Source organism: Kogia breviceps, chromosome 1 (genome assembly GCF_026419965.1).
Source record: "Kogia breviceps isolate mKogBre1 chromosome 1, mKogBre1 haplotype 1, whole genome shotgun sequence".
Taxonomy (NCBI): Eukaryota; Metazoa; Chordata; class Mammalia; order Artiodactyla; family Physeteridae; genus Kogia; species Kogia breviceps.
The window spans coordinates 147,851,009-147,865,910 of record NC_081310.1 but is presented as its reverse complement, the minus strand read 5'-3'; the positions used below and the strand labels follow the sequence as shown (position 1 = coordinate 147,865,910).

Genomic DNA, 14,902 nt, shown 5'->3' with positions numbered 1-14,902 from the left:
TTTAATGTCTTTTGGAAATACTTCATAGCTTTCATATTACTTACCTTTTTCTACTTACCTTTTTCTTTTTTTATGTCCTTTTTCTGATCTTGATATTGCCCACTGCTTGTACTCTCTGATATTTCTTAGATGAGCTGAAATGATTTTTTTAAAAAAAATCTGTGATCCTTTTGCTATTCAGCAGGATTCAGTTCTTTGTTTGCATTTTACCTTGAAGTTATTCTTTTAAATTTCTTAAATATTATATATTTCTTAAGTTTCACAACAACTCTAAGAAGTACTTGGTTAGGAATACAATTATTGTATAATTTGTTTTAATTGAGATTGATAGAAAAAGTTACTAAAAGAATTATTAAATTAATTTTTTTCAAATACTTTAAATCTATTTTAAACAAGTTTGGGTATCTCAGTTTCATGTGGAGTGGAAAAGTATGGAATTGGGACAGAAAAGAAAGGTCTTTTCAGAAATTAGAAAGTTATTGTAATGGGGTACACATAAGCCAGGTTTTAAATCATAAACCTACACAAATGGTAAAAGACCTGAATTATGGGAGGAAAGTATGACCTTCACAGGGACTATACATGTGTTACTTTCTGTATACCGTATATAGGTACTGTATCACTATTCTTGTTTTAATCCTGAATTCTATCCATTTACTTAGGTTTCATAATGTACAAGGAGTGTCAGAAATTTTTCTTTGAGAGAAATATAGCTTCAGTTGCCAGTCATGACTAAAATTAGAGAAAGCCATGAGTTGTAAGCTCCAGAGATGCAATACTATATCCAGATTCCTAGTTAGACTATGTCTACATATATTTTACATATATATGTGTTGTGTAACATGTATATAATACAACATATGTGTTGTATGTGAATGTTGTGTAACATGTAGGTTATATATGTCTATATATGTAAAACAATACAAATATAAACATTTTAGACTTGAAATTGTTGTCTAACTTAATTTTTGTGAAGGCTCCAAATAATAATTTTCTTATAAAGGTCTCTCATTTTCAAAATGTTGATCAATTCAACTTGTCAATTAGGTGAGCAATCTATATCAGATTTTCTCCTTATAAATCATCTATTTGACCTCTTGTTTTTAAGTATGTACAGTTTTTAAGTATGTACAGTTTTTAAGTATATACAGTTTATAATTCTTTAATAACAAAAAGTTCAACAGCAGTCTGTTTACCTACTTAACAAAAAGTGATAGCCTTCTAATAGTGTGACATCTTTATAGAAAACAACAGTGATGATGATGATGGTAATGATGACATATAAGTTCCTCCTTTGACTAAGTCTATGGCAGATCTACTGCTTAATAATTCTACGTCACCTAAAACTTTAATAATACAGAATTGTGTGTCAAACAAATCATGTTCTCTACAGTGTTCCAAGAACAATGTAATTTTACTGATATATTTAAGTTTTTGAGAGCTAGAATTTTCAACTTTACTATTTTTAATTTATGCTTTTAAGCATTTTCTTATGCATTGTGAATGAAAATAAATAATATTTGTATATGATAAATGAATTAACAGTTCTTTTTCCTTTTATATGAATTTACTTGAATTGGTAGAGTATAGCACCACCTTATGCCCTATATAAGAATTACAAGCTACTATTTTATTTCTGCTTTATATTGTCAAAAATTATATCATACATGGAATTTCCTACTCTGTCATTCTAAGAATTTTTTAAAAACTCAACCTTCTTCCATTTTTCTCATAATACTTGAACTGTCAACTTAATCTATAATCCTTTCAAGTTGATTTATTTGAATGAGCCAGCCAATTTGTCAGTAGTTTTTTCCTTTTAATTCATAACATTTTAGTCTAGGTCCTAGAGAAAAAGCTCTGTGTGATTGAGAGTCTATTTGTTTTAAAGGAAATTCGGGGTTGAATAAGCATTGTGTGTTTAATAACTCTGACAGATCTTAAGAATTTGAATTCTTCCTTTCAAACAAGAGAGCTACAAATTCTCCTAGCCGTGCTATTTAGTATTCAAAGTAAACTGATTATCACATTGAAGTTTGGTTGATATATATAATATATAGGCTTTCTTCTATTTAATAGTAGCTGTTTTCTTACCATTTTCCAGCCTTATTAACCATGTGTTGTATTCAGATTGATTGTCTTTCAAAGAAACTTGTAAATTCCCTTCTACCTGTACCTTTCCTAAAATTGGAACTTAGGAAAGACGTCTAATAAAAATACTTAATTCGCTCCCCAGCTAAATTTTATAAAGCATCTTCTATCAACCAGAGATACCATAAGCACATGGAGAAACTCTTCCATTTTTGAGTTTCCCAAATGCCACAAGTACTTTTCACTATTGTACCAGGCAAAGTGCGTTGTTTTTTAGTTTCGTTTAAACTTTTTTTTTTTTTTTTTTTTTTTTGCGGTACGCGGGCCTCTCACTGTTCTGGCCTCTCCCGTTGCAGAGCACAGGCTCCGGAAGCGCAGGCTCAACAGCCATGGCTCACGGGCCCAGCCGCTCCGCGGCATGTGGGATCTTCCTGGACCGGGGCACAAACCCGTGTCCCCTGCATCGGCAGGCGGACTCTCAACCACTGTGCCACCAGGGGAGCCCTCATTTAAACATGTTTTAACCAGAGAGTAGAAGGCTGCTATACCCATGGTTCCAATACAAATTTAGGAAATTTTTTAGCTACTAAAATCTACATTTTTTTAGTAAGAAAACCAAATAATGTTTATCTTAACACTTCAGTATATGTATAATTCTGAATGATAATGAGTTATCATACTTATGATAATTTCATAAACATGAAGTTTAAAAAATATTAGCTTTAGAAAAATCATGGCAGATATTTAAATGTGGGGGGAAAAAAGAATTTTGAATATAGGTAGTTTGGAGAGAAAGTAAGGATACTTAGGTTCAGGTCTGGTTCTGCAATCAACGAGAATTGTGAATTAAGCATATCACTTTATTTTTCAGAGTTTCATCAGTCTAAAGAGAAGTCCGACTGAATTGCTTTTTAGACTTCTACCTTTAATATTCTGTAATTCTAAACTAGTATCCTTTACCATTCCAGTTGGGTAAATGTAAAAAATATATTCATAAGTTATATTAGATTAAATTCCACACATGCTGCAACTAAGGAGCCTGCCTGCTGCAACTGAGACCTGGTGCAACCAAATAAATAAATACTTTAAAAAACTTGATTGAAAGGAAAACAGCTTAAGTGTTTTCCATTTGATGTCAGAATCTTAGTACAAACTGTCTCAAAATTCCATATGATTGTATCTTTCCTTTCTTATTTGTAGCAGTCATCATCGTCCAAGGTCATGTTGATTATGTTCAGGACAATTGGCTTTGAAATAATGTCAGCATCTGTTGTTAGTCAATAATACATTCCCATCCAAGAGATTTACAGGGAGGCTAAATGAAAGTCCGTACATAATCTTACCCATCATTAACAGTTGAACTTGAACTTTTGACTCAAGCCCAACTTTGAACCTCATTGTGTTATAAAAATTTTGAATTTAGTACCCTGAGTATATTTTCTTTTAGAAATGTGATTTAATGGTAAAGCTTTGATCCAGAAGTGTTAGACTCTACACCTAATATTTCTACAAACTCTTTGTGTAACTCTGAACCCATATAATCTATAGGTATCTCAACTTGTTTATTAAAATGACTATATCTACCCCATATTGTCTTCTAGGGATGTTGTTGAAATATCATGTATAATGACTTGTTTCTGTCATGGGCAGTATACTTGTGAAGATGAATTCCAATAATTTAAGGTCACATTTTAATTTCTCAGAATTAAAAGTACACATATGTTTTATACCTCAAAGGTGTGACAGTGCATGTGACTAATGACTGACTAAAAGCTTGAGTAATAGTTTAGCAATAATGATAATTTCTTAAAATTCAGTTTAAGAAGAAATCTCCAAAGAAAAGATGAATATAAAAGTGGAAAACTTACATAATTGAAAAATAACCAAAACTAAAATTAAAGGAAATAGAGAAAATACATGCATCAAAGTTACAAAGGTGATTAATATCTAAAATAGTCAAAATAACTTATTAAAATATGTAAGAAGAATACCAAGTCCACAACAGATCTATGACAATAGGGGATAAATAGGCAGTTCACACAGAAGGAGACAAAATTATAAACGCATGGGGAAATGTTCAACCTTGCTAGTAATTAGGGAAATTAATGCAAAAATCATTACAATACCATTTTAATTTATTATATTGTATTACATTAATATAAATTATTGTAAAAAATCATTAACAATACCATATACAAAAATATATGGAATACTATAGTGAATATTTTATGTACTCACACCTAGCTTAAGAAAGCATCCCCAACCACTAACCAATTTTTTAATGGTAACACTACTGACCAAGTTATGGTAATAACAAATTATCACATTAGACACCATTGGCGGTACTGTAAAGTTGCATCACTGTTTTATAAAGTGGTATGAACATATGTCATTAGCCTTAAAAATACACATACTTTTAAAAAAAATTTGTTTATTTTTTATTTTGTTTATTTTTGGCTGCATTGGGTCTTCGTTGCTGCACACGGACTTTCTCTAGTTGTGGCGAGTGGGGGCTACTCTTCCCTGTGGTGCACAGGCCTCTCATTGCGCTGGTCTCTCCTGTTGCAGAGCACAGGTTCTAGGCATGTGGGCCTCAGTAGTTGTGGCACATGGGCTCAGCAGCTGTGGCTCGTGGGCTCCAGAGCACAGGCTCAGTAGTTGTGGTGCACGGGATTAGTTGCTCCACGGCATGTGGGATCTTCCCGGACCAGGGCTTGAACCCGTGTCCCCTGCATTGGCAGGCGGATTCCCAACCACTGCACCACCAGGGAAGTCCCCACATACTTTTTGCTTAGAAATTCTTCTAAAGGATATTCATCAGAAGAAAAATATTTAGACAAAATAGTATTCATTTTAGCATTATCTATACTGATAACCTACATGTCCAACACTTTAGAAATAGTTAAGTAAGTAATGGTATACAAACTCAATGGGTAATAAAAGAACCAGTTAAATTGAAAATTTGAATATTGCTTAGCAAAATTTTTTATTATGCTAAAATACACATAAAATTTACCATTTTAACCATTTTTAAATGTATGAGTCTGTGGCCTTAAATACATTTGTGTTGTTGTAAGAACACTACCACCGTCCATCTCCAGAACTTTTTCATCATCTCCACTTGACACTGTACCCATTAAACAATAACTCCTCATTTCCTCCTGCCCTCAGCTCCTGGCAACTGCTGTTTTGCTTTCTGTCTCTGAATTTAACCATCCTAGCTACCTCATATCAGTGAAAGCATACAATATTTGTCCTTTTGCTTTTGTTCTGGCTTACTTCACTTAGCATATGTCCTCAGGGTTCATCCATGTGTAGCATGTGTCAGAATTTCATTCCTTTTTAAAGCTGAATGATATCCCATTGTAGGTGTATACCATATTTTGTTTATCCATTCGTCAATGGACATTTTATATATTTGAGTCTTTGCTTTCAGTTCTTTTGGATATGTACCCAGAAGTAGAATTGCTGGATCATCTGGTAATTTATGTTTAATTTGGGGGGAGGAACTGTCAAACCTTTTCCACAGTGGCTTCTTCACTTTACATTCCTATGAGCAATGCACAAGTGTTCCAATTTCTCCATGTCCTTGTCAGCACTTGTTATTGTCTGTTTTTTTTTAATAGCCATCCTAGTGGGTATGAGATGGTAACTCATTGTGGTTCTGATTTGCATTTCTCTAATGATAATGCTGAGCATCTTTTCATATGCTTATTGGCCATCTGTGTATCTTCTTTGGAGAAATATCTATTCAAGCCCTATGGCCATTTTTAAATTTTTTGTTGTTGTTGTTGTTGTTTTGTTGTTGAGTTCTAGGAGTTTTTAGTATAGTCTGAATTATACTCCATTTCTGATATATGATTTGCAGATATTTTCTCCCACTATGTGGGTTGCTTTTTCATTGTGTTGATAGTGTCCTCTGATGCACAAAGGGTTTTTAATTTTGATGAATTCAGTTTATCTATATTTTTTTGTTGTTACCTATGCTTTGGAGTGTCATATCCAAGAAATCATTGCCAAATCTAATGTCATGAAGCTTTCCCCCTATGTTTTCTTCTCAGAGTTTTGTAATTTTAGTATCTACATTTAAGTCTTAGATCCATTTTGTGTTAATTTTAGTATATGTATAAGGTAAGGGTTCAGACTGATTATTTTGCACAGGGGTATCCAGTTTTCCCAGCCCCGTTTGTTGAAATTTGAATTGTCTTGGCACCCTTGTTGAAAATCATTTGACCATATTTGTGAGAGTTTATTTCTGGTTTATCTTTTCTGTTCCATTGTTCTATATGTTTGTCTTTATGCCAGTATCACACTGTGTTGATTAATGTAGCTTTGCAGTAAAATCAGGAAATGTGAGTTCTTCAACTTTGTTCCTTTTCAATAGCACAATGTTTCAGATATAACATTAAATGAAAAAGGCAGGACATAAAATAATATTAATTAGAATGTAACAAAATAGGTTTTTATAGAAAGTCAGTATTAGGAATGATTACATAAGAATCAAACTAGGGTGGTAGAACTATGGGGACTTTTTTTCCTATTTTTAAATTTATAATTTTAAATGTATTTTGGTACCAAGAAAATAATATAAAATATAAATGTAATTATAATTTACATAATAGAAAAATGGTATGTAAGTATATGTTAAGATAGTTTAGCCTTTAAAAATGTGAGTAATATTTCAATATCAATGTAAATAATGTGTGTTCTTGACTCTTCAGTGCCATAGTAAATCCTTCTAAAATGGTTTAATAATGTATATTTTTAAAATATTTATTTAAGGCTTTGCTGGTGGCTCAGTGGTTGAGAATCTGCCTGCTGATGCAGGGGACACGGGTTCATGCCCCGGTCCAGGAAGATCCCACATGCCACAGAGAGGCTGGGCCCGTCAGCCATGGCCACTGAGCCTGCACGTCCGGAGCCTGCGCTCCACAACGGGAGAGGCCACAAGAGTGAGAGGCCCGCATACCGGAAAAAAAAAAAAATTATTTATTTGGTCATGCTGGATCTTAGTTGCAGCAAGTGGGCTCCTTTTAGTTGCAGCTCACCGGCTCCTTAGTTGAAGCTCACTGGCTCCTTAGTTGCGGCATGTGGGCTCCTTAGTTGTGGCATGTGAACTCTTAGTTGCGGCATGCATGTGGGATCCAGTTCCCTGGCCAGGGATCGAACCCAGGTGCCCTGCATTGGGAGCGTGGAGTCTTAATCACTGTGCCACCAGGGAAGTCCCAGGATTAATAATATTTTTAATATTATTGTTACATAGCTAATGCATGCCTTTTCAGTTGTTATCTTAATGTTATTAAAGCCTTGAGCTTATTATCTAAATATACTAACAGATAATTGTTCAAAATCCTTTATAAAGTCACTTCAAAACCTCATTAATATTCTATTTTTGGAAGCCATTAGGAGTGGAACAGAAATATGTCTTATAGGTAGGCAAGCCTACTAATGATAAAGTGGAAAGCATTTTTGCTCGTATCTATGGTAATGGAACAATTTCTCATACCTTCAACAAAGAATCCTTTACTTTCTGCATAAAGTGCCATCTTCAAGTAAAACCTGTTATGAAGTTCTAGTTATGAGATCACATGTAAGCATGTTGGTTTGGAACTAGGAGAAGGAATTTGAGACCAAGAGATAGTAGAGCTAATTTTATCGAGAGGTCTTTCTGAAAACTGGTATTTATCAGCATTTTGCTATAGCTGTGAAATGAATTCAGTCTTTTAGTTACCTAGACTTGTAACAATTATTTTGGTTTATTATACTTTATCTTTTAAATATAAAGTCCTTTCACTTTTTCTTTCAACGTATCAGTTTTAACAATCCTTACTTCTTCATTCTTAGTATGCTCTAGGCACTAATCTCACCCTGATTATTGCAGCAGCATGTTCACTTATTACTTTGTTTCAGTACTTCTCCAGCTCTCATGAACTGTATTTTTCATATTTCTCCTCTCCATTATATCTTTTCCTAACTTTTTATTATCTAAATGCTGCCTCTTAATGATGTTGCAAATTCCTGGAGGGCACTGGCTCTAGTTGACATTTCTTTTATATGTTCCCTAGGTTTTTTCTCATTGCTCTGCATGCTGGAAACTTGTAATAAATATTGTTTGAATAAAAATATAAAAATAAAAATTTTTTCCTTCATTTCAGAAGTGGCAATGTGTACAATCAAAAGGTTGCTTTTTCTTAGAAGAAGATGGTGAAATCATTAGTCATCAATATAGGATGCAAATAGCTCAGAGATCCTTGGTTTATCTAACAATTAAGCCATTAAACCTGAGTCAAGCTGAAGGCAAGTTTAAATTTTCTGTATTTTTTAAAAAATATCAATTTATGCCCACTTTGGAAATACTTATGTAAGTATTTGATGGTTCTAGTTAGTGAAGAAAATGATCTGCCTAAGAAACATGTGGTTACATATTGCAGTACACTTAAAGAAAGTCGTTTGTACATTGACTGTGTTATCATATTATGCAAAGAAAGTAAATTGTTTTTGTACATGTTTAAAGTATTTTTCTTTTAATTTATTTAAAAATGGGAACAAAATGTTACCTGGTTTCCTTTTGACATAGAATAAATGTTTTATCTGCTAATAAATCCTTAACTTTTTCCATTTATCAATTTTTTAAATTAATATGTATGAGACAACTTCTATAGGAGCATAATTTGGGACAAATATGAACTGCAGATATTTTTGAATACCTTCAAAGTGCTATGTCATATGACTTAGACAATCCTTATTAATAATTTTCATATCCATGGTAATATTCTTTTTCTATACATCAATGCTAGATAAAAATTAATAATTTCCTTGTGTCTACAGTGGTTATTACATAATTTTTAATTAGTGAAAAGTGGCTATATGGGTGCTTTCCCTAGATATCCTTTTTTTTTTTTTTTTTTTTTTTTTGTGGTACACGGGCCTCTCACTGTTGTGGCCTCTCCCGTTGCAGAGCACAGACTCCTGACGCACAGGCTCAGAGGCCATGGCTCCCGGGCCCAGCCGCTCTGCGGCATGTGGGATCTTCCCGGACCGGGGCATGAACCCGTATCCCCTGCATTGGCAGGCGGACTCTCAACCACTGTGCCACCAGGGAAGCCCCCCTAGATATCCTTTTAATGTTATTGTTCTAAGTATCAATCTTTATTTTTCTTTTATTATGTTTACATATAAACATCTACTTACAAGAGAATTCTTCCCCACTTACATTACTTTTTCCTCCTAAAGTAGAGATTCTGAAAGTTTTCACTGTATATCTTGTAGGACACTTACAACATTTGGTAAATGATACTTTTAATTTTTTTAATTTTTATTTTTTTATAAATTTATTTATTTCTTTTTGGCTGCATTGGGTCCTTGTTGCTGTGTGTGGGCTTTCTCTAGTTGTGGCGAGCGGGAGCTACTCTTCGTTGAGGTGCGTGGGCTTCTCCTTGCGGTGGCTTCTCTTGTTGCCAAGCACGGGCTCTAGGCACACAGGCTTCAGTAGATGTGGCACATGGGCTCCATAGTTGCGGCTAATGGGCTCTAGAGCACAGGCTCAGTAGTTGTGGTGCCCAGGCTTAATCACGCTGCTGCATGTGGGATCTTCCTGGACCAGGGCTCAGACCCATGTCCCCTGCATTGGCAGGTGGATTCTTAACCACTGCGCCACCAGGGAAGCCCTGGTAATAGATACTTTTAAATGACAATTACAGTAGTTATTTTTCAGATAAAAGTATCAAGATAGGTCTGCAAATTCAATGTAGTTGTTTATTCTCTGTATTCTTATGAAGATTTTTTTTCATTTATTTATCAAATATTTATTGAAGACCTTATAAACCAAGTATCATTTTAGGTGCTTAAGATACAGATACATCAGAGTACAAAAAATACAAAATCCCTGCCCTTATGAACTTACATTCTAGTGGAGGAAATAAACAATAAATAATAAACATAATAAATAGTAAATGACATGGTGTGTTAGAAGGTGATAAGTGCTATGGGAAAAACAGGAAAAGGGGCATTGTGAATACCATTGAAAAGGTATTTTCAATGTTGCCATTAAAAAAGGGAGTATTAGTGTATGCTTCATTAGAAGTTGACATTTGAGCAGACTTTGAAAGAGGTGTATTAATTATCAACTGCTGTGTAACAAACTACCCCAAAACTCAGTGGCTTAAAACAATTAAATGTTTGTTTGCGTATGAGCAGTTCTTTTGGTCTGAGCTGGGCTTGGCTTTTTTCTGCAGGGCTTAGTCATGCATCTTTGATCAGCTGCAGGTTAGCTGGTGGCTGGCTTTAACTGATCTTGGCTGGGCTCTTTCCTTTGTATGGGTTTCAGCTGAGACAACTTGATTCAGCCTTTTATAGGCTCTTACCCGCTAGTAAGTTAGCTTGGACTTGTTCTGATGGTATAACAGGAATCTAAGAGAGAAAGCAGAAGCACCATAGGCCTGGGCTCAGAACCAGCACGTTACTTCTGTTACATTCTGTTGTGCATAGCAAGTCAAAAGGCAAGTACAGATTTACAAGGTGGAGAAATAGATTTGATATCTTGATGGAAGAGCTACAAAGTCACATTGCAAGGGGTTGTGGATACAGAGAGGGATGGCCATTTTTGCTGTCTTCCACAGGAGGCAAGGGAGTAAGTTTTGTGGATGTAGGGCTGGTGGAAGGGGATGGGTGAAGAGTGGAGGAAGTGACAGGTAGAGGGAATCCTCTGTTCAGAGGCTCTGAGGTGAGAGTGTGCTTGGTGTTAGAAGAACAACAACGTAAGAAGAGAGTGTAGGGCATGAGGACAGGGAGAAACAAGGACAAAAATCAGGTAGAGTTTTGTTTTGTTTTTTGCCATAATGAGAACTTGGACTTTTACTCTTAGAGAAAAGAGGAACCCTTAGGAGGCTGCCATCAAGATTTTCTCTTCATCTTTGATTTTCAATAGTTTGAATACGTGTCTTGGTGTTTTTTGGGTCTTCTTTGTTGTTGTTGATGCTGTTTTTGAGTTTTAGGGAGGTTGTTTTTTTGTTTGTTTTTTTGGTTGTGTTTATCTTTTTGGTATTTATCCTACTAAGGGCTCTCTGAGTTTCTTAGATTTATGGCTTGTTGTCTTATTACTTTTAGATAATTTTCCATCTTTATCTCTTCTGCTCCCTTTTCTTCCACTTATACACCTGACATCTTATTCTCCTGTGCACCACCACCGATTAGCCAGTGCTTGCATTTCATCTTTCCTTGGAAGGGTCTGTCTTTCCTTTGATTTCAGGCTGTTTGGTTGTCCTGTGACCTCAGCTCTGACAGGTTCAAGAAATGTTATGATTTTGTATTTCATGCATTTTTTTCTCATTGTTAGGGTGGGAGCAACATTCTTCCAACTTTCAACTGCATTATAGGATTTGTAAGTAGAGATGGAGCATAATCTGACATATTTTAACAAGAGCAGTCAGGTTGCTGTATTGAAAACAGATTGAAGGTACAGAAAGCAAGGGGTCCAGCTAGGACTCTATTGCAGAATTCTAAGAGGGGACTGGTGTTGCTTTGAACTGGGGTGTAGAGGGGATAAGAAGTAGAGATTCTGGATATATTTTGAAGGTCAAACCATAGCATTTCCTGAGACTTCATTATGATACGTAAGAGAAGGGAAAAGTTAAAGATGATTCCAGGATTTTGGGTTTTAGCAACAGGAAGGAATGAGTTACTCTGAGACAGAAAAGAGTATAGATGGACAGTTGTGGTTTTTTTTTTTTTTTCAGATGTTTTGGAAAGCCAGTTTTAGACATAGAAATCCAAGTGGAAATGTCAAATAGGCAGTTGGATATATGGGTCTAGTGTTCAGAGGAAAGGTCCTAGCAGGAGATACAAATTTTGGAGTTAACAGCATATAAATGATGTCCAACATCTCTTCCTCCTATGCTCCTTTACAAGTAAGCCAGTGCTTGCATCTTCTCTCTTCTTGAAAGGGTTTGTTTGTCCCTGGATTTCAGCCTACTTGGTTGCCTTGCAACCGTAGCTTTCTGATGAGTTTAAGAAAAGTTATGATTTTTAGAAAGTGTGTATATAGAGAATGTTTCTAACAATTTCATTGTGTATAGGTATAAGCCTTATTGCAAATGCTATGATGTTTATAAAAATGGATGTGTATTTCCAAAAATAAAAATCCAAAGGGGAAAGAAACCACTACTTTTTTAAATAGCAAAGAGTAAGTAGTGATTGCTTATTTTAAGATGTTTGGTTTTTTTGTTTATAGGAAAACCATCCCCTTGGTTATCAGTTGATACTGCCTTGTATATTCTTAAGGAAAATGAGAGTCAAGCAAATCTACAGCTCATGTGTTTTACTGAACTACGAAATAGAGAGGTATACATATTTATTTTCTAACGTTTAGTTAAAAATATAGTATGACCTCACGTTTGAGGAAAATAATAGTTTTTCTATATATTTTAAAACTTTTTATCTTCCCTTCCAATTAAGGTATATACAGTAATCACTATTCATATTACATATGTTTTATTAATTGTGAAGGACTTTTTCTTATTTGCTGAGATTTAAAAATTGAGGATTGGGCTTCCCTGGTGGCACAGTGGTTAAGAGTCCGCCTGCCGATGCAGGGGACACGAGGTCATGCCCCAGTCCGGGAGGATCCCACATGCCGCGGAGTGGCTGGGCCCATGAGCCATGGCCGCTGAGCCTGCGCGTCAGGAGCCTGTGCTCCGCAACGGGAGAGGCCACAGCAGTTAGAGGCCCGCGTACCACTAAATAAATAAATAAATAAATTTTTAAAAATTGAGGATTGATTGGCCATTTTGGCTTCATAACTTATAAGTTGTGTGACATTGTACTTCACTTTCCTCTTTTCTAATGCCCTGATACCCCACATGTGAACATTTTTTTGTTATACTCAATAAAAATGATTGATGCCAGTGGATTTTTCCCCCTAAATACAAGCAATTCAAGGCTTTGAAAAAGTTCCTCTAGATGTTTGTCTTACTTATACTACTATTTCAAAACAGAAAAACTTCAAGATTACTATCCTCAGGCTTGACTCATAGGGTCCAAAAATAGATTGATCTGAAGAAATGCTTTCAAATGATTTTATATGTTGCCCATGGGGTTGTTCTGATCTTTTCTAATTATATATTTACTCAGAGGCCAAATATGTGAGGCAGATACATAAATGTGGCTATTTGTTTTATGAGGACTACAGAATACATCTGCTACACAACAACAGGAATAATACTATTCAAGGGCTTACTGCAATATCATATTTAATCTTTATATAGGCCCAACGACAGACAAACATTTCCCTAATGGAATGTTATATAAAAGTCTTTATTGTTGGCTTCCAACAGACAAGAATAGTTATAGGCAAGAAATAAATAAAATGACAGCAGTTAATGTTTTGATTAAATTCTTCAAAACTGACTACAAAGTTAAATTCAAGATAAAGCATTGTCTAAAACAATAGCTTTCCCACTTTGTTTTGGTTAAAATTACTTTCTTATGAGATTACATGTATAAAAATGTTAGTACATAGCAAGCCTATAATAAAATTTGAATGAGTTTCTATTTACCTCTTTACTATAGGCCTCTTTTATCTTTAATATGTCATATTTACAAAGGATTTTTAGTTTTAGTTTCACAATTATTTTCTTTAAGAAGAGTTTTGTGCCCATGAAAGACTTTCCATTTGCCAACCACTGTGGCAGTTCAAGTTTATATGTAGAGATAAGGGAGGTTCAAGGGATAACATATGTTAGGAAACAGCAAGAACTGCTTTTCACTCCTGGATCAGTCAACATCTGGCCAATCTAAAAGATTATGATTTACAAAAGATGGGTTTGGTCAATCTTTAGTTTTCAAAATGGCCCTCACTTTTATTGGATTGCTTCTTTTATAAAAATAGGCCATGGTCACTTTAGGATTATTATGGTTCCTCTGACTTGTAAGGGTAGAAATAGGGCCGAACCCAGAATTTGGATGGGCAACTTTGTTTTGTATATGAGTCCCCAGGATGACCTAAAATAAACCTGGGATTTGAAAGGAGTTTTAGACACAATACCAGACAGAATTCCCTAGGGTTATTCTGTGCTGAAGGGCAAATGGCTACTTGCTTAGATATTATACACGACTAGGAAATGCTTAGGTTTAATATATTTGACAGAGACAATCCCTAGGTTTTACAGGAAGCCATTGGGCTCCAGAAAGCACCTAGAAGGATCATAGAGGGATGCCATTTTGCTTTTTCTTATAGAACAGGAGAATAAAATGTTTTCCTATACAAATGTCTTGGCACTCATTATAAATATCCTGTGATGGAAAAGAATTTTGTATAAGGTAGGTTTATCTGGGACTCTGCCTTCTTGTTTTATAGTCCATATTATATAAATAGTAGTAAAATTCCAGTGCTTTTGTCCACATAATTATATTTTTACAAATATGGCTAATTCATACAAATAGTGAACTCTTAAAATATATTTAATTTTTATGTTGTGTCATAGAAATCTGAATTACAAATCATATATTTATATTTGAATCAAATTAGGTAACTATAACCCAGAAAAATTATTCTAAGATTTTTCTCTTTGCTTCCTGTTGAAATATTTGCATAACAAACATTTTTGAAGATTATTGGGAAGATTTAGAAGTTATATAACTTTTAACCTGTTATAGTTTTAAGCATTTGTTTTTAAAATATATAAAGAACTACATCTAATATTATTAGCCTTACCATTAACAAAAAGATTTTGAAGCCTATAAAACATTGATAGAACCATAATAGAATTGGTGAATATTGATTAAAAAAAGAAACTATTTCTAATGCTTCCCTTTC

At 34.5% G+C, this 14,902-nt stretch overlaps 1 protein-coding gene across 1 annotated transcript in view; it reads left to right on the top strand.

Moving 5' to 3' along the window:
- The window catches only part of EFCAB7 (EF-hand calcium binding domain 7), a 52,506-nt gene that overhangs the window by 13,958 nt on the left and 23,646 nt on the right, over positions 1-14,902 (top strand). Inside the window, exons 7-8 of the mRNA XM_059045127.2 lie at positions 8,247-8,388; positions 12,320-12,429. Of these exons, the coding sequence (XP_058901110.1) occupies positions 8,247-8,388; positions 12,320-12,429 (252 nt within the window). The remainder of the gene's footprint in view (positions 1-8,246; positions 8,389-12,319; positions 12,430-14,902) is intronic.